Source organism: Chaetomium tenue, assembly GCF_020726465.1.
Source record: "Chaetomium tenue strain MPI-SDFR-AT-0079 chromosome Unknown F5144scaffold_3, whole genome shotgun sequence".
NCBI classification, from domain to species: domain Eukaryota; kingdom Fungi; phylum Ascomycota; class Sordariomycetes; order Sordariales; family Chaetomiaceae; genus Chaetomium; species Chaetomium tenue.
This window is the reverse complement of record NW_027117331.1, coordinates 4,654,837-4,674,114: the sequence shown is the minus strand read 5'-3', so window position 1 is coordinate 4,674,114 and position 19,278 is coordinate 4,654,837. Positions and strand designations below refer to the sequence as shown.

Below are 19,278 nucleotides of genomic sequence, written 5' to 3'. Positions count from 1 at the left end.
ACGCGCTGCCCAAAACTACATACAATGTACCCGAAGCGACCTTGCGCGACAGGATGAACGGGAAGACGCCGAAGCCCGAATCACGACCTGCAGCTCACCGATTGACAGCAATTGAAGAGGAGGCGGTTGTTCGGTATATATTGGACCTAGATACGCGAGGATTTGCACCCCGACGTGCTGGTGTTGAAGATATGGCTAATTTGCTGCTCGCGCAACGCGACGGGGGACGGGTCGGCAAGCACTGGGCCGAGAAATTCGTCAAGCGACAACCAGAACTCAAGACGCGTTTCAATCGTGTATACGACTTTCAGAGAGCCCTCTGCGAAGACCCAGAACTTATTGGCGCGTGGTTTAAGCTTGTACACAACATGAGGGCGAAGTACGGCATCCACGACGGTGACTTCTACAACTTCGACGAGACCGGCTTCATGATGGGCGTCATCTGTGCAGCTATGGTAGTGACGCGCGCCGATCGACGTGGAAGAGGCAAGGCAGTTTAGCCTGGCAATCGGGAATGGGCGACGGCGATTGAGTGCATCAACGGCGAAGGGTGGTGCCTCCCACCGTTTCTCATTGTTCAAGGCACTTACCACCTCGCCAACTGGTATACCGAGGGCGAGCTCCCACTCGACTGGGCTATCAAGCCAACTTCCAATGGGTGGACCGACAATGAGACCGGCCTAGAATGGATCAAACATTTCGATAAGCACACAAAGTCTCGTACGAAGGGGGTGTATCGGATGATTGTGCTTGATGGGCATGAGAGTCACCTGTCGGCCGAATTCGAAGCCTTTTGCAAGCAGAACAACATTGTCACCATCAGCCTGCCGGCTCACTCATCCCATATAACCCAGCCACTCGATGTTGGGTGTTACAGTGCCCTAAAAACGGCGTACGGTCGGCAAATCGAGCACTTCGTCAGAGCGCATATCAACCACATCACCAAGGTCGAGTTCTTCCTCGCCTTCAAAGCCGCCCACTTTGCCGCCATGACCGAGAGCAACAACAAAGGGGGGTTCAGAGGTGCAGGTCTAGTACCTTCTGACCCCGAGTCAGTGATATCCAAGCTGGATGTCAAGTTACGGATGCCAACACCAACTGGTCCCCCCTCCGCCGCTGCCGATCCTTGGTTCTCCCAGACGCCACGGAACCCAACAGAGACTGTCTCACAATGCGAGTACATCAAAGATCGGATTGCCCGTCACCAGGGAAGCTCGCCAACATCAATTCTCACTGCTGTCGACCAGCTTGCGAAAGGGATGCAGGCATTGGCGCACTCGGTGGCCCTAATGACGACTGAGATAGGCACCTTACAGAAGGCAAATGAGGCACTGAGCAAGCGCCGAAGGGCCAAAAAGACACATGTGCGTCTTGGAGAATCACTTACTGTAGGAGATGCACATGATATATTAGCCCAGAGAGAGGTGCAGGAACAGGTAGAGCGTGAAACGCGGGAAAATGGTGGTCGGCGGGCTCGAACAGGGACGGCTCCACGGCGTTGTGGTAAGTGCGGAAAGCCCGGGTACAATGCGCGCACGTGTCAGGGAAACGGAGAAACATCTGATGTACATGATTTAAAATAGTTTCAGTGTATTGCGGTTGTTGTGGTGGTGTAATTGATGTTTCCTATCGGTTCACGGTCAAAAGTGCGCGACTTGGGGGTGTGTGTCACGAATATGCCAACAAGTGGGGCCGCGGGGCGCGGGACGCCCCGAGCCAGTCGTTTAACGAACCAATCACAAGACGCTCTAGGGAGCACCCGAGAGCCAGGGAAGGGGGCGGCTAGTCAGAAGCTGCTCTCATGGGCTCTTGAGAGCCATCAAGAGCGGCGAGCTCTAGCGGGCTCTCGAGAGCCGTCTAGAGCTCGGGAATTAGATAGTATATAGTCACTCGTTCTGGAGAGCTCTGGGAGTTCTCCAGTTAGCAATCACAACTACAGTTCGCTACAAGCTCGCAAGCCTACTGTTGAGACAAGTCTATTGTTGTGCACCCCTTGGCTGCACCGAACCTAAGCATCCTTTGCAAGATTACCTTCACTGAACCCTAACAGGATAGGATCCTAGACAGGTTCGTCACAGTGTGCGCGACTTGGGGGTGTGCGCGACTTGGGGGTGGAGTACGTTATTCTTTATTTATTAATAACAATACCATTTGATACTCGTCGTGTGGAGACAGAACAAGCGTACGTTTTCATGGCCGTGTGAAAGTCGTCGATCTATCTCCCACATGACATGTACCTCATAATTCAAGATTAGGTACCTAGCAACAGGTTGAATATCTACATCACAACATGCTATAGGACTAAACAACCTGCCTTGGTTCTGACATGATTCCCGAGTATGTACACACAAAGTACTGATAGCCTCCACAAACAAATGCCTACAGCATCGCTGAGTATCGGTATTTCTCACGCAGATGTCGTTTCTTTACTTGCCATGTTGCTGGCTGGGAGGTTGCTGCGTTATGGCACTTTCGCCGTCACTTTTTTGTGCTGGCGAAGATCGTAACGGTTGGGGGTAGTTGTACGGGACGGCATCAACCGTACCGGAGTCGGTAGCATGTGTAGTGGCTAACAGCATGAATCAGGTAAGGTCAGGTTTCTACTCCCAGAGATATCTCTCGGCCCACGGTTGGAAGAAGAACATTCGTAACTGACCTGCGACATTGGTGAGAAGCATGAGGAACTTCTCAAGACCATCGACGGTCTTGTTCCACTGTTGGCAATAATGAGACTGGGTCGAGCCGTGGAATCAGGCTGAAAGTGAAAACTTACAGCTGAAGCGAGGGCACCCATATCGTGAGAAGCTGTATGTATGTCTTTGGCGAACAGAAAGCTTCTTACGGGCGTGTTTGAGCCGAGGCCGTGGCCGGGTACTTCTTAAAGAAGCACCTCTTCAGGTTGGATGGTTGGGATAGACCAAAGGAAAACGGAAACGAGTTTATCCGGCCGTACCTTACCCAGGCAGACTGACGAGGCAGACAGATCATGTTGGCTGGCCCATCAGGTGATGTTAAAAGTTGCAGCGCACGCGGCACTCAATCTCGAAACGGTTAATACCCTGCTATTGCTGAGAGGCAGTGCGGACCATTTTCGGTGCATCCAACAGGAGTACCCTAAACCAGAAACTGCGGATTCTCAAACTCGGAACATCATAGCCTATTATGGGCGTCTCCTCCGTTCTGGCATATGCATTCTCCCAACATCTCAAACTGTGTTTTGAGTATTTTGCACACAGTACTCAGTTGTCTGACTCGCCTCTGTAGCTGGTGTCGGTGTTGGTCGGTGTGCTCTCAAAAAGGGGTCGGCGAAAAGCCGAGAGCTTTCGGTCAAATCTCAAAAGTAAACAGCAACAAACAGAATACATTTTGGACGCAAAAGAAAAATAAAGTGACCTCTTATCACATCATAGGGCTTTCCATTTGTCTAGAAACTGTTTACGAACCGGTTCCAAAATGTTGACATTCCGGACTTTTTTGGGGCCTCTCTCAATTCCTAACCACCAGGCATAATAAGGCCAAGAGCCCACACTTAGCCTATCGGCTTTATTCGAGCAGAATCGGGTGTCATGCCATTGTCGCGTTCTTGGTTGGGGGTCCGAGAAGTCCACGAATGATAAACAGCCCCAGAGGGAATGAGATACGCGACTACGTCAGAAACCAAGTTTTCGGCGGGGAAACACATTACGCCTTCTTGTTTGAGGACCAATGCCCCGCAAGTCATCGTATCATGAGGAGCCTAATATTGAGTGATATGCATGCGACGGTGGGCGCTGAGTTATCACTGGGGTAGGGAGTCCTTTCGCGTTCTTGTTCAGGGAACGACCCTCAAAACCTTTACGAATGTCCCCTCATATCTCTGCATGGCCTGCGGCCCCTCTCCCCATCAAGTGACATTTCCTTGCCTTGGTGTCCATGTTCGCGCCATTCTGCAACAGCAGCTCCACGGCCACGGTAAAGCCGCGCTCAACCGCCATGTGGAGCGGCGTCCACCCGGCGATATCGTACGCATCGAGGTCTAAGCCCGGGTCTCCGCAATCCAAGAACACGCGCAATATGCTTTCGCGCCGATGCAAGATGGCCAGGTGCAGCGCCGACCGGCGGTCGCGGTCGAGATCTCCGACACGCGCGGCATGCGCGAGCAGTAACCGCACAACGGCCTCGTGCCCCTCGATGACAGCGTGCATGAGCGCCGTCCGCCCGTCACTGTCCTGCTCGTTGCAGTCCACCTGGCCCTGTTGCAACAGCATCCGTACGATACCCTCGTTGCCCCCCTGGGCTGCGATATGCAGTGTGCCGATCCATCCGTCTAATGATGCTTCGGGTGGTGCCGTTGACAAGACGCGCAGTGAATTGTCAGGCTGAACCTCGTAGAGCACCTGATCTAGGGGCGGGGGCAAGATTGGGCCTTGTTGTGGGTTTTGTCCGTCATTGTTGTCATGGTGGGACAAGTCTTGAGGGAAGCTCAAGCCGAAGGTGGATTCGAACCCTCCCTGCACCATCGGGACACCGACATCCGGCAGAAAACTCTCCGTCGCAACAAACTGACTAAAATCGACATCGTTGGGGTCCAAGGTGGTGTGCCTGGCACTAGGCTCATACGGACTCAAGGGTACATGTATGGTAGATTGGTTGGACGAAATGAGATTAGGAGTTTGCGTCTCGGGTTGCGTGTGCGCGGGCGATGGATCATCGTGCATGTGAGCGCGGTCGGCAGCTTTCTTGACTGTGGGGGTCGATTAGGCGAGGCTCTCAGATAGTGCTCAAGTCACGAGTGATCCAGAGGACATTGGACATACGGCGAAACTTGCGCTGAGCGAGGCGGTTCTGCAAGCGCCGCCGCTCTATTGGGTGCGTGCTGGACAGGCGGAGGTCAAAGTCCATGATGGCCTCCTGGAATCGGATGTTGCGGAACAGCTGCAGGTGGTGGGCAAAGAACAAAGCTGGCACTTGGCAAGATCATGGGATTGGATGCAACCAAACAACAGCAATATAACCCTAACCCTGCAACTTGTCTTCTGTCTGGTCCTCTTGCACCGACAGCTCCTGGTAAAACCTTACAGAAACGGTATACCCAAGCCGTAGTGTTATGCATTGCCAAGTTAACCCGCTCCTACTTGAAGTTGGTGGCGATACCCTTCGACTTCTCTAGAGCCCTTCTCGGCTCTATACGCGCCGGCCATTTCCAAAATGCTTTGTTCCATAACCACCGGGGGCTTCAGGTAATGTGTCGAGGCCTGGAATAATGATATACTTCTCAGGTTGGAACTCAATGCCTTCATCGCAGATGCAGGCCAAGCACAACGCACCGGGAGCCGCATGCAAGGTAAGCATGTGGGGGCGTCGCTGTCTGCAAGGTAATCCACAAACCCCTGCGACACTGCGAGATCCCCAGATCGTTAATGCATACTTTGGCATGTAGTAATCTCACCTTGCGCCATGGCAAACCCACCAGTATCTTGGTTTCTCCTGATTTTGATTCTGGACCTGTGACTTGTTGATAACACTCAGCTCTATCGAGCAAGCATTGTATCGTGTCGTGGAAAGAGACGAATCAATCCATGTAGCTTTCTTTCCCTGACATTGCATCTCCCTCTCCGCCGGTACTTCCCCCCAAGGCTTCAGTCTCTGCGCTCTCTATTTAAGGCTAGGGTGCACAACCATTCTGACCATGCGATTTCTTGCTCACTCCTTACCTCTACATCCGCCGTTGTCTTGAATCTTGATCAAACATCCCCTATTGTCTTGACCTTCTTAGACCCCCGTAACCATGTCGCCCACAGTCGTACTCATTACAGGCGCGAACCGTGGCATCGGCCGTGGCCTCCTCGAGCTATACCTTGCTCGAGCCAACCACACCATCATCGCTACTGTCCGCGACCCGAACCACCCTACCGCCAAGGAACTCACCGCGCTCCCGAGGGCCCATGATACTTCGCTGGTCGTCGTGAAGCTCGACGTCACGGTCCACTCCGATCCTGCTGCGGCCGTTCAAGAGTTGTCCGCTAAGCACGGCATTGACCACATTGACATTCTCGTCGCGAACGCAGGCATCGCGTTGAAGTGGCCCACGGTGTCCAAAGTAACGCCACAAGACATTCAGCAGCATGTCGAGGTGAACGTCCATGGTTTTGTTGTGCTCTTCCAGGCTTTCCGGTCCGTGTTGCAGAAGGCGAAGAACCCGAAATGGGTCACCATCGGCTCGTCCGCTGGTTTCCTTACGGTGAGTCAACTATTTTCAGATAGAGGTCATCTTTTTTCAACATTGCTAACCAACCCTGTCCGCGTCCATAGTGAGTGATGTCGTGCTCATCCTCTTCTGCGTTCTTCTGACATCAGCCTCCCCGTTCTCACAACAGAAACTTCCTTCCCATGCGGAACGCGGCGTATGGGCCCACCAAGGTGGTCCAGCATTGGCTCACGAAGGCCATCCACACCGAGGAGCCATGGCTCATCGCCTTCCCAATGGACCCTGGGTGAGCTCGATTTCCAGTCGCATGATTTATTTTCTCCGATCGAGCAACGATTGCTGATTTGCTTTCCACAGCTGGGTGCAGACCGACATGGGCGATCGCGGCGCCCACGCATTTGGAATGGAAAAGGCGGCAATCACGGTGGACGAGAGCGTCAATGGAATTCTTAAGGTCATTGATGCAGCTACCCAGGAGACGCACAGTGGGAGGTTGTGGGCGTATACAGGTAATGAGGTGCCCTGGTAGCGTGTCTGTTCTGTACCTGGTCCCCTGGTTGGTTCTAGTAATTGTGAGCTTAGCAATGGAAGTCCCCTCGAACGACTGAATATATGCTAGTTATTTGAGGGTGACGATGGTTCTCATGATTCCTTTCCTGGGAATCATGAACGCTTGCTCAATTCCTTGATGTGGCCCTTTATGAGCATATCGCATGCTTACCCAGATGTTTCATGGACGCGAAACTGCCTCCTCGGCACTGGCATGCCTCCTCAGTATGGACAAAGAGCATGATCGATAGCCTCCACCACAAACAGATACCTACAACATCGTTGATTCTCGGTATTTCTCAACCACATATTATTCCTCTATTCGCCATCTTGCTCGCTGGGAGGGTCCCGCGTCAAGACACTCCCGCCAGCCCCTTTTTGTGTTGGCGAGGGTCCTTTGCCCGAACGCCTCGATGGTTCGGGAAAGCTATGCGGCACGGCATCAATCGTGCCAGAGTAAGTAGCACGGGTGGTGGCTAGGAGCAACGATCGGATCAGGTCAGCAAATTGTCGGTTCCTACTCTCAGAGATATCGCCCAGCCTGTAATTTTATAGGTAAGTAACTCACCTGTGACATTGGTAAGAAGCATGAGGAACTTTCCGAGGCTATCCACGGCTTTGTTCCACTAGTTGCGACTGATGAGACTGGGTCGGGGTGTGGAGGGAGGCCCCAATGAATTGGTAGGGAGAAAGAACTTACAGCGTAAGTAAGGGCATCCATTTTGCGAGATCGCTTGGGATGGCTTTTGCGGACAGAGGTCCGTTATTAGAGTGTTTGAGCAGAGAATGACGACTACCGGGTACTATTAAAGAAGTATCGCCCTCGGTCGGAAGGGTTGCGCAGGCCGAAGGGGGAAATGGGTTCATTTGCCATGGGCGGATTGATGAGGAGACAGCTCATGTCTGGCTGGCCCATCGGGTGGCGACGTGCACATCCAATTTCATCAGAAACCGCGGGCCAACTGGTATATCATAGCCGGTTACGGACGTCCTCCGTCATGGCATATGCAGCTCGCCAGCGTTTACGACCGTGTGTTCATTGTTTGACACATGGTACTCCACTCTTCGTGACTCGTCTCGTTCTCCGGTGTTCTTGAACTGAGGTTGAGCGCCAGATGAGAAAACCAGACAGAGCCTTCAGTCCAATCATAAGTCCAACGACACCATGATGCAAACAATAAAAGAAGGAAGCTCTTGTAATAGTCGCCGTTAGTTCCTAACGAAACTGTTCGTCCACTGGGCGGAAACAGTTAACATTCCCGGCTTTTCATCTTTTTCGACTCCTGATCACGTCAGGTTGGGACCAACGCCCGTAGCCCGCCTGCATGCCCCAAGGGAGAAACCAAGCCGCCGCATGGTTGTCGCCTTCTTGTCTAGTTCGGGACCCGAAGAAGTCTGCGAATCATAAACAGCTCAAAACTGCATAATGCAAATCTGTTTGAGGAGCGACAATAGAGCTATCAGCCAAGGAAGGCACCTCGCCTTCTTGTTTGAGGACCGATAGGCCGTAGGCTCTGTGACAATAAGGAGCCCAAGATTAGATAAGATACCCGGCCAAAGTAGGAGCCGGGTTCTCGGCGGGGTGGGGAGTCCTTTCGCCTTCTTGTTAGGGGCGCGACTCCTGAGAGATCTTCAGATGATGATCTCTTATCGGCGCTTTGCCTGTATTAGAATGTCCCGCAAGCCAACACAGGGGAGATGGTACGTCTCGAGCCCCAATTTAGCGCAGGAGATGATGCACCTGTCGACTTCCAAAAGTCTACGCGTTGTGTGATATATCGAACTCAAAAGGGGGGGTTGGTTGTTCGGTTCAGAGCAGGATCTCTATAAAACCCAAAGGTCTCCTTGCAACGAAAGTGAAGATGGTATCCCCAAGTTCGCAACATCCGGGCGCTCCCAGAAGTGGCATCAGTCCCCAATCTCGCACCCTGAGGCCTTGAGGTTTCAGCAAATCTCGCCCACGATGCACCCCATGACCTTTTCCATTCTCAGCATCTCTTTTGGTGTGGTGGCTGCGGACTACAACCTGTGGTACAGAACATGCACTTCAGGGGTTGGTGAGGGATCGACCTGGTCCCAAGCCGTGGCTTCGAGTGACAGAGACGGCCAATGCGGAGGTTGTGGCGTTTGGGGTGATGTGGGAGGGGGTGAAGCCAGGGGGGGAAATCCAGTATGTTGTCGCTACTCATGTTCCAGCACATCCGTCCCATGAGGCCGCATCAAAAGGGCACTCCCGGTTAATTCAGTTTCTGACGTGTATGGAACCATGGTGATAGTGCAATAACAAATGCAAGGACCAACTCATCCATCGTTGGAAGAGTGGTAACTATGATATTGTTGTTGCTAGCACTGGCATCAAAGTTGGACACTGCTATCGTGAACAAGGTCAGGCATCGTGCGCTGAATGGAATTTCTCGTGCGCCACGACAAAGCTATATCACTGCGTCACTTATTACTGCAACTTACCGGCTAAGAGAGAACCTCTTGATATTGAACGTGAGTCTTCCTTTCCTTTTCATTTTGTTGTCCGCTCCCCGGCCCGCTTATGAGCTACAAACTTGCCACTCGGACTTGGAACTGGACCTAACATCGACGTAAAGAATTAGCTCTCGGTGTTGATGGTGTAGTAAACACCACTGCAACGACCGGCAGGGTAACGAAAACTCGCCTGCAAAGCCAAACGACTGCGTCCAAGAGCAATGGTTTCATTTCGGAATAAGATGTTAAGGTGTTGGTCGAAAGGCTGCAATTCTGTTCATGTCTAAATTAGGTGGAGGATTACGTGGTCCCCTGGGTTCTGCTGCCCGAACCAGGATAGTACCATTGTCACGAACAAGCATGGTTACATGTATTGGGCGAAGCTGGTGTTGTATAGGTAGACAACTCAAAATACACTTGGCTAGTTTGGCCCACAGACATAGGGTTCTGGAAACATGTGCCTCAAGCTCATCTATCTCAACACTCGTTGCTATTTCAATGGTCGAATTGTTGGTTGGGTGCGTCCACCACTCAGCGCATGAGCTGTAGTACCTATGTCGAATTACCCCGCAAATCCATTGCGAGTCGGTTTCGAACACTGCTTTTTCCGCCTGTTCCCAGGGTTAAATTCCGGCGCCAAACATTCATTACCTTTCACAGCCTTTTTCAATACTCACTGGCACGAGGTTTGTTGTCATTACCGTTTTCCACTTGAATCGCCCCTACTCCGCCCGCTCTATCCTCAGCGGTTTATCACAAGATGATGGCCGTTCCGAAGGTCAATGCAGGCTGCATCCTAGCAAAGCCCCTCCGCGAGCGTATCAATATTCACTACGAAAGCGATGATGACTGCGTTGTCTTCATTCGCTGCAATGGTAGAGAATTCCAAATCGAGTTGTCGCCCTTCTTCCTTTGCAATTCGCCTCTTCTCACCGCGCGGTACCACAAGTTCGTGGCCGCGGTCAGGTACAGGAGTTGGACGGACGGAGAGGAAGGTGATTCGGGGGAGGAAGATCACCCGGAAGACGTCCAAGCCCGCTTCTATGACTGGATCATCACTGTGTTTAAGCCTATCTTCTCGGCAGTGGCCCCGACCGTCCCGCCGTCTTTTGATCCCGACATGATTCAAACGGGGGAAGGCAAGCCGATGCTGTCCGAGTATCTTCTCCCTGAGACACACCGATGCCTGCTGGAATCGGAAAACGACGAGCCTTTTCCGATTCATATGCCGGATGAGGAGAGTCAATTTATGGAACCCCTCTGTCATGTCGATCCCGACCTGGCAAGCGAAGCTCAGGAACACGTCAGGTTCTTCGATCCGTCCGCGGTTGAAGTCTCGTTTCAGCGCCCAGAACAGGCACTTGATGATACACCCACCCAAGTGCTGGTCGACTTGGATGGTTCGGGCGATAAAGTCACATGCTTCTTCAAGGGATTCGGGGCTGGGGAGTTTATACCACTGGAGAGGGAATTGGAAGCCCATCTCCAGCTTCTAAAATCCAAGGTCGTACCAAAAGTACGCGTGGTACGTCTGCTTGGCGTTGTAGCAGTAGAGGATGGCCGGGTAGCAGGTCTGTTGCTTCCTTACGTTGACTTCGGTGGCGAGAATGACGGCGTGTTAGACGAGCTTTATCTCCGCCGCATCCCTGTCGTGCTAAGGGAACGTTGGGTGAGGCAGATCAAAGAACCGGTCCAACAGCTCCACGAAGGAGGCGTTGTCTGGGGCGAGGCAACGGCCAATAACGTTCTGATCGACAAGAATGACGACGCTTGGCTGATTGGTCTTGGGGGTTATTATACTGAAGGCTGGGTCGACGAGGAGAAGAGGGGCACCAAGGAAGGGGATTTGCAGGGAGTCGAGAGAATTGTTGAATACCTGTTTAGTGAGGAGGATAACTCGGAGTCTACCGCGTCAGATTACGATTTTGACTCGGCGTCGGAGAAGGCAGTCCAGGAGCCTCAGTGATTCCATGGATACTGGATAATGTACTTGGGCAAGGAATATGTTTGAGTTACATGGCGGTGCTTGAATGTTGGCCATGGCTCGCTGCCGTTATGGGTGGATCGGAGGTCGAGCTGCTAACAGATGTCCCTGGTGCCGATGCGTTGGGGCCGAGTCTCTGTAGGATGCCGTCGAAAATATAGAAGACTAGAGTGGAGGCATATTTGGCCTTTTCTTTTGAGCCACTTCAATATTCTTTTTCACGTCCAGATATTTCCCACACTAGGTAAGGTAGTTAGTCACGCCTACATTTATCACCTTTACAGTTTTGAGCCACAAAATCGTGTTCCGGTACATGTATGTGGGGAATAGTCATATGAGGTATTTGCAGGGGCAAGTCTAAGGCCAATGTTGCCAGCTTCTATGACATAAGTACTCAAAAGGTGTACCTCTTCACACAAATACTAGAAGATGCTTCACACCCATCCATGCGTAGCTAGCCACCGTCCTCAGCACTTGAAACCACAGCTCCATCCCCGTCAAACCGACAAACCGATTCAACAAAAGGAACCGCTTACCAAACAACGCCGCCTCCCGGTCCCGTTGCTCTTGGGTAATCTCCTCGCGCCAGACCCGATCCATCTGCCAGCAGTGGTGGGCTGCCTGTTCGGAGGCCATTCCCACATGCGGCCGGAACGCCGTGTATGCGTCCCCGACGAGGACCAGGCGGCCGTCAAAGAAGCTTGCCGGGTGGTCGGTGCCGTCGAGGTCGGTGGCCTTGGAGATGAACGGCCGCGGTGTCCTGTCGATCAGCTCGGCGAGCCGCGGGGTCATCTGTTCCAGGTATTGCGCCTTTTGACGGGCCCAGAGGTCTGGCTTGACAAGGCCCTGCGGCACGGTGCTGTGGTGCATCTTGCCGTTGATGTCGGTGAAGATGTCGGCCATCTCGGGTGAGGCATCCGCCACTCGGAAATACCATACCCAGTTGACGAGCCGATCCCCGGGTGCAACTTCGCCGGCCTCGGTGGGGATGATGTAGCTAGGTAGTTTATTGTCAGTCAAATGAACTTAGATAAGGAGGCCCAGAACACGGACCATGGACGGCTTTCACTTGCCTGATGGAATATGCCCCCTTCATAAGGGAGAAGTTCAGTCGGTTGGAGAAATACTCGGCCGTCTCGGGTGTCAGCAAGCGTTCCGGCACCACGCCACGCCAGCCAATGTACCCGGAGTACTTTTTCTCCGATGGGATATCCAACAACTTCCGAACGGTTGAATGCACACCGTCGGCGGCGATGACCATCTCAGCGCCGATGGTGTCCTTCTCGCCGGTGCTTACGTCTTCAAACTCTACGTGGACGATGCCATCGTGTTGGCTGTAAGTCAGACCCACAGCACGCTTACCGGCGCGGTACTCAACTTCCCCGTCTCCTTGTCGCGGCGGGGGCGCATCCGGGACCACTTCCGACGTTCTTCCATCAAAGTTGGCTCGCAGAATAAGATACAGGGTGCCCCAGTTGCTCATGTGGCGCGGGGCCGGGCGGTCGATGATGCGGAGGTGTTTGCGCCAGGCGACGCTGAGGAAGTCCGCAGGGATAGAAGAGGGCCGGCCGGTTGCGTCGAGCGTTTCGAGTAGGGCTCCCAGGCGGGGCCCAACCTGGATGCCGGATGCATGACTTTGGCGGTTCTCCGAAGGGTCTTGCTCGAGAATCGTGACATTGACCCCGTTGCGCTTGAGTTGGAGGCCTTGGAGAAGGCCAGCAATCGACCCGCCAATCTAGACCGTGAGAAAACCGTTGTGTTAGCGATCAATGCCGGTGAAATGCTGTTTGGTGTGTGAGGAAAAAGGATGGGTTATGGAAAATATAACTTACAACGATGGCAGTCTTGGGGTATGGCATCTTTGCTTTGCCGGCGCAAGGAAGACAGGTTTGAGGGTAGAGCTCTTGGTGCCTACTCCAGAGGAAGAATGTCGGGGACTTTTTGAAGGTATCGTGTATGGTGCTGAGGAGGAATGGGTCAAAAAGGCACGTGTACCGGCCGATGGCATTGCCGTCTTTCTATAGCTTACCTTTACAATGGGACTTTAGTACCGGGCAGGCAGAGGTGTGCTGGCCATCAAGGTCAAGCAGTCTGTGCCATTATGCCTTCACGTTTCATCAATAGGTAACCAGTTGCAGGAACATACTTCTTTGTCCGGGTCTGGAGGAGCAACATGTTTCAAATCAGTTAAGACGGAAAGCATCTTTGAGTGTATAACTGGTTAAGGTATTCACATTATTCCGGATGCTCGGAGCGATCAACCTCCGATGGACCAATAGATCGGAACCCGATTTGCTGTCGAGGCAATTCCGCCGCGGTCAGAGCACGCGGGTATCTGACTCGAGAATGGGGGTTCGCAGGTTTCGCAATGAACACGGACTGTATTATTAATAGGCATCTGGGTAGGCACTGAGGACTCCTCCCGTTATTTTAACATCGGGAGAGGATTTGAAACTCCGAGTTGGCGGGCCCCAACTCTTGTAACCTCAACGCACAAAGGGAATGCTTTATTTTCTTCTTGCGTTCAAAATCTCAAACCAACCGTGCCTTAGCATTCTGTGACCTAGAGGGTCAAGGTTAAAGTGTAATACTCTGAGGAGCAACTAACTAGAAGAATCAAAGGGAAATTGAGAGGATTTCAAAGATCTAGGCGAGATAACATTGAGTTATACTAATTGATACACATATATATGCATTCGTGCCCCGAGTGTTGTTGTTGACCGTAACCTTGGATGAATGCCATTTCTCTCATTTCCCCCCTTCTCTAACATACATACTCGCCTTCAACAGATCTATCGAAAGCTCCGCCCAATGCCTCCTTCCTTACTCAGATCTCAACCCTAGGTTCGGTCTCGGCCCAAAACACAAATTAGATAGGTGGAATGCCCGTTTTCGTAACCACTCATAATCAGACATCGATCCGCGTCAGAACTTGACAGCAGTCTTCGCGCGAAGCCATCCGCCGTACTTGTAAAACAGAATTGGGAAGGGCATAAAAGCCAGTGCTAGGAAACCGAGCAGCGAGTTGCCCCAGCCGTAGTGCAATGTCTGGTACATCTTGGGCCCCGCGAGCGGCAGGAAAGTACCGGAGATGTAGCGCAGCAGAAGGTTAGCACCCAGAGCAGAAGCCGCCCCCTCGGAGCCGAAGAGGTTCACGAGATAAAGTTGGGCGGGCATCAACACAAAAAAAGCGCCGTAGCCGATGAAGGTGGTACCGATGATGGGCACGATCCAATGCACCCTGTACTCAGCCGCCCAGCCGTAAATTAACAGGCCCACAGCCAAGGAAGGACTGAACCAAATCATCGGGAGGAGACGCTGCTCAAGCCGTGGCCCGGGCAGTCCCTGTGCCATGGCCTGCACGATCATCCGTTTGTTCAGGCTGTTGAAAACGGGAACGGCGAAAACCATGGAGATGCCCAAGCCAAGGTACACCAGCCCTGAGGTGGATGTCGTAAACCCGTATTGCCCTTCAAAGACGCCGGTGAAGGTGGTGAACAGCAGGTACATGATACCAAAGATGAGGCCGACGTAAAGTGACAAGACCAGCACAATTGGGGAACGGACGAGGAGCATGGCCGGGCGGACAAGTGCCCTGGCAAGAAGCTGACTTGGCGTGCAAGGGAGAGCCAGCTTTGATCGGAGGTGCGAGTTCCCTGTCTCAGCGCGGAGACGGGCTGTCTTGCGCTCCAAAAGGATCCTAGGGTGTGTCTCGCGCAGCAGGGCGAGGGCAGCCACCCCGGCGCTGCCGCAAACAATGGCCAGCACCCAGAATGTCCAACGCCACCCCTTGTTCGCGGCAATAAATCCCCCGATAAGGGGGCCGATCACGGGCCCCGTCAGCGGTCCGAGGCTGAATAGGGTCATCGCCAACCCTCTCTTGGGGAGTTGAGTGAGGTCGGCGATGGAACCGCCTCCGAGGGCCATTGGGACGCCGCCTGCACAACCCGACAGGAAGCGGAAAACGATGAACTGAGCGGCGGTAGTGCTGAGGGCATTGCCAATGACAAAAGACACGAAGACCAGATTGGCGATGTGGTAGACGGGAAGGCGGCCATAAACTTCACCGAGCGGGGCTATGACCATTGGCGCGAGAGCGATGCCAAGGACGTAGAGGGTGATGGCAAGCGTGCTGACGGTCTCAGTAGTGATGTTCAAGTCGGCGACGATACCGCTGATGCCGGGTGCACAAATGGTAGGGGCGAGGTTGCTGTGTTGCATGGAAGAGTCGACGTTAGCACACATGATTTATCGGGTGCTTCGATAAAGCGATGGTAGTAGCGAGGGCATACGTGATGAAACCGAGTATGGAGATCATAATGATTTGACTCCACCGTTTCGCCGCAGGCCAGTTGACGGGGTTCTCAGCATCACTGGAGCCCTCCCAGTCTACAGCGTTGTTCTCTATCCCGAGCTCAAGATTGCTGTCACTCGCCGGGCTTGACTCGAGTCCGGCTGGATGTTGTTCTTCCAAGAACCGTTCCTTCGACATTGCGGTGGTTGTAGCTTATGCGACAAGATGGGGTCAAGATGATAACTGGACAAAGATGGCCTAGGATGGGGGTTGAGGAAGGCGACCAGCGCGGTTCATTGTCTGGCAACAGGCATTTTAAAAGCTGCTGAGGACGAGGTTGGCGCAGTTTGAAGGAGGCCGTGGCTCCGCGGCTGATGGGCGGATCTAAGAGCGCATACTAGGAACCCAATCATCACTGTTGGTGTTCGATTCGCCATCGAGTCCGGCGCTGGACATCGAATCCGGTGCTGGACATCCGGTATCTCCGCCAACCGAGCGGGCTTTGCCGTGCCGTCGTCCGCGGGGGATCGGACCCGGGAGTGTTTCCATGTCGGCTGCCAAGGCCCAATATTCCCGATTCGGAAACCAACCAGCATTTACTAATGTTACTAACGAACTGGTTTCAGAAAATTACAATTCTCGTTTTATGTTACGCGCGAGACCACCAAAACAAAACCCCGGTGTTGTTTAGACATTTTTCCAGCATTTTTTGGGCGTGTATCTCTATCGACTGAGGAAGGTACCTCCTCCTGTGGGAAGGTGATGCCGAGCTCAGAGTGGGGCACGGAGGGTCGGACGGTCATCCCCGAGCCCGAGAAAGAGGTGGGGCAAATTCTAGTTAACAATTGAAGGTGGGGTGCTCCCCTGACTCCTGAGCAACGACGGGCAGAGGAAAGAATGTCCCGATATTCGTAACTGCCATCCTTTCATCATGCGCTGGCATTGCCGTTGGTATCACCGCTTAACTGAACTCCCGGTGACTCCTGACTTTAATAGCAGCCCAATTACTGATTCGGCCAACGGCCCAACACCAGCACTCAGCTCAGTCCAATGTCGTTGAGGAGTGACGCCAAAGCGGGCCCCAGCCCCAATGCCAGTCGACGCCGGGAAAAGCCACAGCTGTCATGCAACCTCTGCCGCCGTCGCAAGTAAGAGCCGTGCCCACTTGGTCCCTTTTTGTTATTTATGCATTTCTCTGGTTTGTAGACTTGTGGAGTTCATCATCCCGTTCCTCCGATACGGACCGCTAATGCCTCCTTCTCGCCCGCGCTAGGTTGCGCTGCGACCGCCAACAGCCATGTTCAACCTGCTCGTCGCGAGGGCTCGCGTGCACCTACGCTGACAATCATGCCGCCACATTATTCCTGCCCAAGCCGGCATCCATGCACGACCGCATCGTTCACCTTGAGCGTCTTGTCATGTCTCTCATGCCAGCACCGGTGCTCAACTCCAGGTCCGGCCCCACCCCGAATCCCGGCCCCACTCCTGGGCTGGATCCCGGTCTCCACCCGGTACCCAGTACCAGTCCAGCTTGTCACGCCATAGCCACCCCAGCCGAGACAACACCCTCGACCGTGGAAGTAAATGCACCCATGGAAGTGGGTTCTGAATGCGGAAGTATGCACATGAGTGCCTCAGAGCTACGCTACGTCGGTGGCGACCACTGGACCGCCATCCTAGACGGCATTGCCGATCTCAAGGATCACTTCGACCAAGAGGAACGGTTCCGCTTAGCCCAGGATGAGCATGATGGCGATGGAACCACCAATCCACTGGGGCCTCGCTCAACCCACACACTTCTCCTCTACGGCTGCCGCTTGCCAGGGTCGCGCGCCGAGATTCTTGCCGCCCTGCCGCCGAAGAGTGCTGTAGACCGATACATCTCTCGCTACTTCAACCGCTTGGACTTAGTCCATTGTCAGTGCTCATGCCTCGGCCTGCCTAGATAGGCAATAGGGATGGATTTGGACTGACGTCGATGCAACAGCCATTATCCACGGCCCAAGCTTTCTCCAGCAGGCAAGTTCTCGTGATATTCTCACCGGCAATAATATTGTACTAATGACCTGTGCCCAGTATGAGGCGTTTTGGACCAACGTATCCAACGTCCCAGTTGTATGGGTTGGCCTACTTTTCAGTATGATTTGCCTCGCGCTGCTTGCATCGGATGCCTCCGACACCGCCCATGGCGACCCCGAGCACCGATCTCTGCAAATTGACCTCTACCGCGAAAAGGCGGTACAATGCCTCATCATCGGCGAATACACCAAATCCGGCCCATACGTTTTAGAAACAGTCATACATTACCTTTACATCGAACTCATCCTTCGAGGCGACGCCGACAAAGATATCTGGTTTCTTTTCGGCCTCGAAGTGAACCTCGCCATGCGCATGGGCTACCATCGCGATCCGAGCCATTTCCCTGGCATCTCCCCACTCCAGAGCGAGATCAGGCGAAGACTCTGGGCCACCGTGCTCCAGGGCGATATGCTCATTTCGACCCAAATGGGGATGCCTCGCATGATCTCGGACCGGATATGGGACACGGCGGAGCCACGCAATCTTAGCGACACCGATTTGGACGGAAACACAACCAAGTTGCCCCCACCCCGCCCTGAGACCGAATTGACACCGACTCTCGGCATCATCGCTAGGAGGAGAATGTTCATAGCTCTCGGCACGATATGCGATATCACTTCTGCCGCCCAACCGTGTGGCTATTCCGAGGTGATGAGGGTGGACGGCATCCTACAACAAGCAGTTACCAGCATCCCCCCACCCTTCAAACCCAAACCCTTGGCTATCAGCGTGACCGATACCCCCGAAGTCATCATGGCCCGCCTATTCATCCTGCACCTGTTCCGCAAAGGGCAAATCATGCTTCACCGTCGCTTTCTCTACGTGAATTCTCCCTCGCCCGACGAGGACGTCTTTGCCTACTCCCGCACCACCTGCCTAGACGCCTCACTCGGCGCTCTTCAGATCCAGAATACCCTGGACGAAGAAACCGGCCCCGGGGGACAGCTGTACAGCATGCGCTGGCGTGTTTCTTCCATCATGAACCACACCTTTCTTACGGCCACCATGGTGTTGTGCTCGATGTTACACCGCGGCCGGACATTGGAGCGGAAACAGGAGATTCTGACAGCCCTTAAAAGGACAAGGACCATCTGGATGCGCGCTAGTTCCGGTTCCGAGGAGGCAAAAAAAGCAGCCGAGACGGTGAGCATTGTGCTCGCGAGGGCTGGGGAAGGCCGCGGTGCTCGAGAGCACCGGGAACACGAGCAGGGTAGTGGGGTTATGCTTCCACACCAAGCAGCACAGGGCACCGCGCTGGCTGATTCTATCTCTACCGAGGGTAGCTGTGGTGGCAGAGTTGGCATCCATGGCCACGATATGTTTCCCCAAGATAACATAACCCTGGGGAGTACTGGTTTTGACCGTGAGTATTTCTAAAGTTCCACCATTCCCAACGGCATCCAGAAACTGACCCTGCCGTAGCCGATAGCTTTGTCATGCCTGGGCTCCTTGGGACTTTCACCCCCCCAGACGCACAGGGACAGACGATCAACTTGAACTACAGCCCCAGGTTGGATGACGTGGGGATCTCATTAGAGGAATGGATTCAAACAAATGATCAGTTTACCGCACCGCCTTCGTAGGATAATTCTGAATATAACTTGCAAATGATATGAAGAAACGCTGGGATCAAGACGTTCTTGGGCGCGAAGATTGTTACAATGTCTTGCTTCATTCCTAGAAATCCCGCTGCTCTTCTACCTCCTC

The 19,278-nt window shown here is 53.5% G+C and overlaps 7 protein-coding genes across 7 annotated transcripts; 4 read left to right on the top strand and 3 right to left on the bottom strand.

The window, feature by feature from the left end:
* Window positions 1-3,129: 3,129 nt before the first annotated feature.
* On the top strand, window positions 3,130-3,654 carry F5144DRAFT_210456 (uncharacterized protein). The gene has a single exon (XM_066783018.1). The coding sequence runs from the start codon at window positions 3,188-3,190 to the stop codon at window positions 3,458-3,460; it is 273 nt and encodes a 90-aa protein (XP_066645574.1). The 5' UTR covers window positions 3,130-3,187; the 3' UTR covers window positions 3,461-3,654.
* Window positions 3,399-4,929, bottom strand: F5144DRAFT_570128 (ankyrin repeat-containing domain protein). Its single transcript, XM_066788748.1, has 2 exons — window positions 4,797-4,929; window positions 3,399-4,723 (listed from the first exon to the last, which is right to left on the bottom strand). Exons 1-2 carry the CDS (start codon window positions 4,879-4,881, stop codon window positions 3,849-3,851), a joined length of 960 nt encoding a protein of 319 aa, XP_066645573.1. The 5' UTR covers window positions 4,882-4,929; the 3' UTR covers window positions 3,399-3,848.
* An 838-nt stretch (window positions 4,930-5,767) lies between these two features.
* F5144DRAFT_486678 (uncharacterized protein) lies at window positions 5,768-6,716 on the top strand (the record flags this gene model as incomplete). The annotated part of the gene is made up of 3 exons (XM_066785563.1): window positions 5,768-6,220; window positions 6,337-6,473; window positions 6,545-6,716. The coding sequence occupies 3 exons, from the start codon at window positions 5,768-5,770 to the stop codon at window positions 6,714-6,716; spliced, it is 762 nt and encodes a 253-aa protein (XP_066645572.1).
* A 3,096-nt stretch (window positions 6,717-9,812) lies between these two features.
* On the top strand, window positions 9,813-11,475 carry F5144DRAFT_570124 (uncharacterized protein). Its single transcript, XM_066788747.1, has one exon. It carries the CDS (start codon window positions 9,975-9,977, stop codon window positions 11,178-11,180), a length of 1,206 nt encoding a protein of 401 aa, XP_066645571.1. The 5' UTR covers window positions 9,813-9,974; the 3' UTR covers window positions 11,181-11,475.
* A 134-nt stretch (window positions 11,476-11,609) lies between these two features.
* F5144DRAFT_647380 (uncharacterized protein) lies at window positions 11,610-13,057 on the bottom strand (the record flags this gene model as incomplete). Its single annotated transcript, XM_066792915.1, has 3 exons — window positions 11,610-12,195; window positions 12,272-12,933; window positions 13,031-13,057. 3 exons carry the CDS (start codon window positions 13,055-13,057, stop codon window positions 11,610-11,612), a joined length of 1,275 nt encoding a protein of 424 aa, XP_066645570.1.
* Window positions 13,058-13,846: 789 nt separating this feature from the next.
* F5144DRAFT_620311 (major facilitator superfamily domain-containing protein) lies at window positions 13,847-15,984 on the bottom strand. The gene is made up of 2 exons (XM_066792014.1): window positions 15,491-15,984; window positions 13,847-15,408 (listed from the first exon to the last, which is right to left on the bottom strand). The coding sequence occupies exons 1-2, from the start codon at window positions 15,688-15,690 to the stop codon at window positions 14,124-14,126; spliced, it is 1,485 nt and encodes a 494-aa protein (XP_066645569.1). The 5' UTR covers window positions 15,691-15,984; the 3' UTR covers window positions 13,847-14,123.
* A 369-nt stretch (window positions 15,985-16,353) lies between these two features.
* Window positions 16,354-19,184, top strand: F5144DRAFT_570122 (uncharacterized protein). The gene is made up of 5 exons (XM_066788746.1): window positions 16,354-16,640; window positions 16,766-17,409; window positions 17,480-17,511; window positions 17,569-18,934; window positions 18,994-19,184. Exons 1-5 carry the CDS (start codon window positions 16,543-16,545, stop codon window positions 19,152-19,154), a joined length of 2,301 nt encoding a protein of 766 aa, XP_066645568.1. The 5' UTR covers window positions 16,354-16,542; the 3' UTR covers window positions 19,155-19,184.
* Window positions 19,185-19,278: the final 94 nt, after the last annotated feature.

Bases quoted from the DNA above. Each gene is read 5' to 3' on its own strand.
- F5144DRAFT_210456 (XM_066783018.1), top strand. From the start codon at position 3,188: ATGCATTCTCCCAACATCTCAAACTGTGTTTTGAGTATTTTGCACACA.
- F5144DRAFT_570128 (XM_066788748.1), bottom strand. From the start codon at position 4,881: ATGGACTTTGACCTCCGCCTGTCCAGCACGCACCCAATAGAGCGGCGG. The intron at 4,724-4,796 runs GTATGTCCAATG...CGACCCCCACAG, and splicing joins CGCTCAGCGCAAGTTTCGCC to TCAAGAAAGCTGCCGACCGC.
- F5144DRAFT_570124 (XM_066788747.1), top strand. From the start codon at position 9,975: ATGATGGCCGTTCCGAAGGTCAATGCAGGCTGCATCCTAGCAAAGCCC.
- F5144DRAFT_620311 (XM_066792014.1), bottom strand. From the start codon at position 15,690: ATGTCGAAGGAACGGTTCTTGGAAGAACAACATCCAGCCGGACTCGAG. The intron at 15,409-15,490 runs GTATGCCCTCGC...CATGCAACACAG, and splicing joins TCCATACTCGGTTTCATCAC to CAACCTCGCCCCTACCATTT.
- F5144DRAFT_570122 (XM_066788746.1), top strand. From the start codon at position 16,543: ATGTCGTTGAGGAGTGACGCCAAAGCGGGCCCCAGCCCCAATGCCAGT. The intron at 17,410-17,479 runs GTCAGTGCTCAT...TCGATGCAACAG, and splicing joins CCGCTTGGACTTAGTCCATT to CCATTATCCACGGCCCAAGC. The intron at 17,512-17,568 runs GCAAGTTCTCGT...ACCTGTGCCCAG, and splicing joins GCCCAAGCTTTCTCCAGCAG to TATGAGGCGTTTTGGACCAA.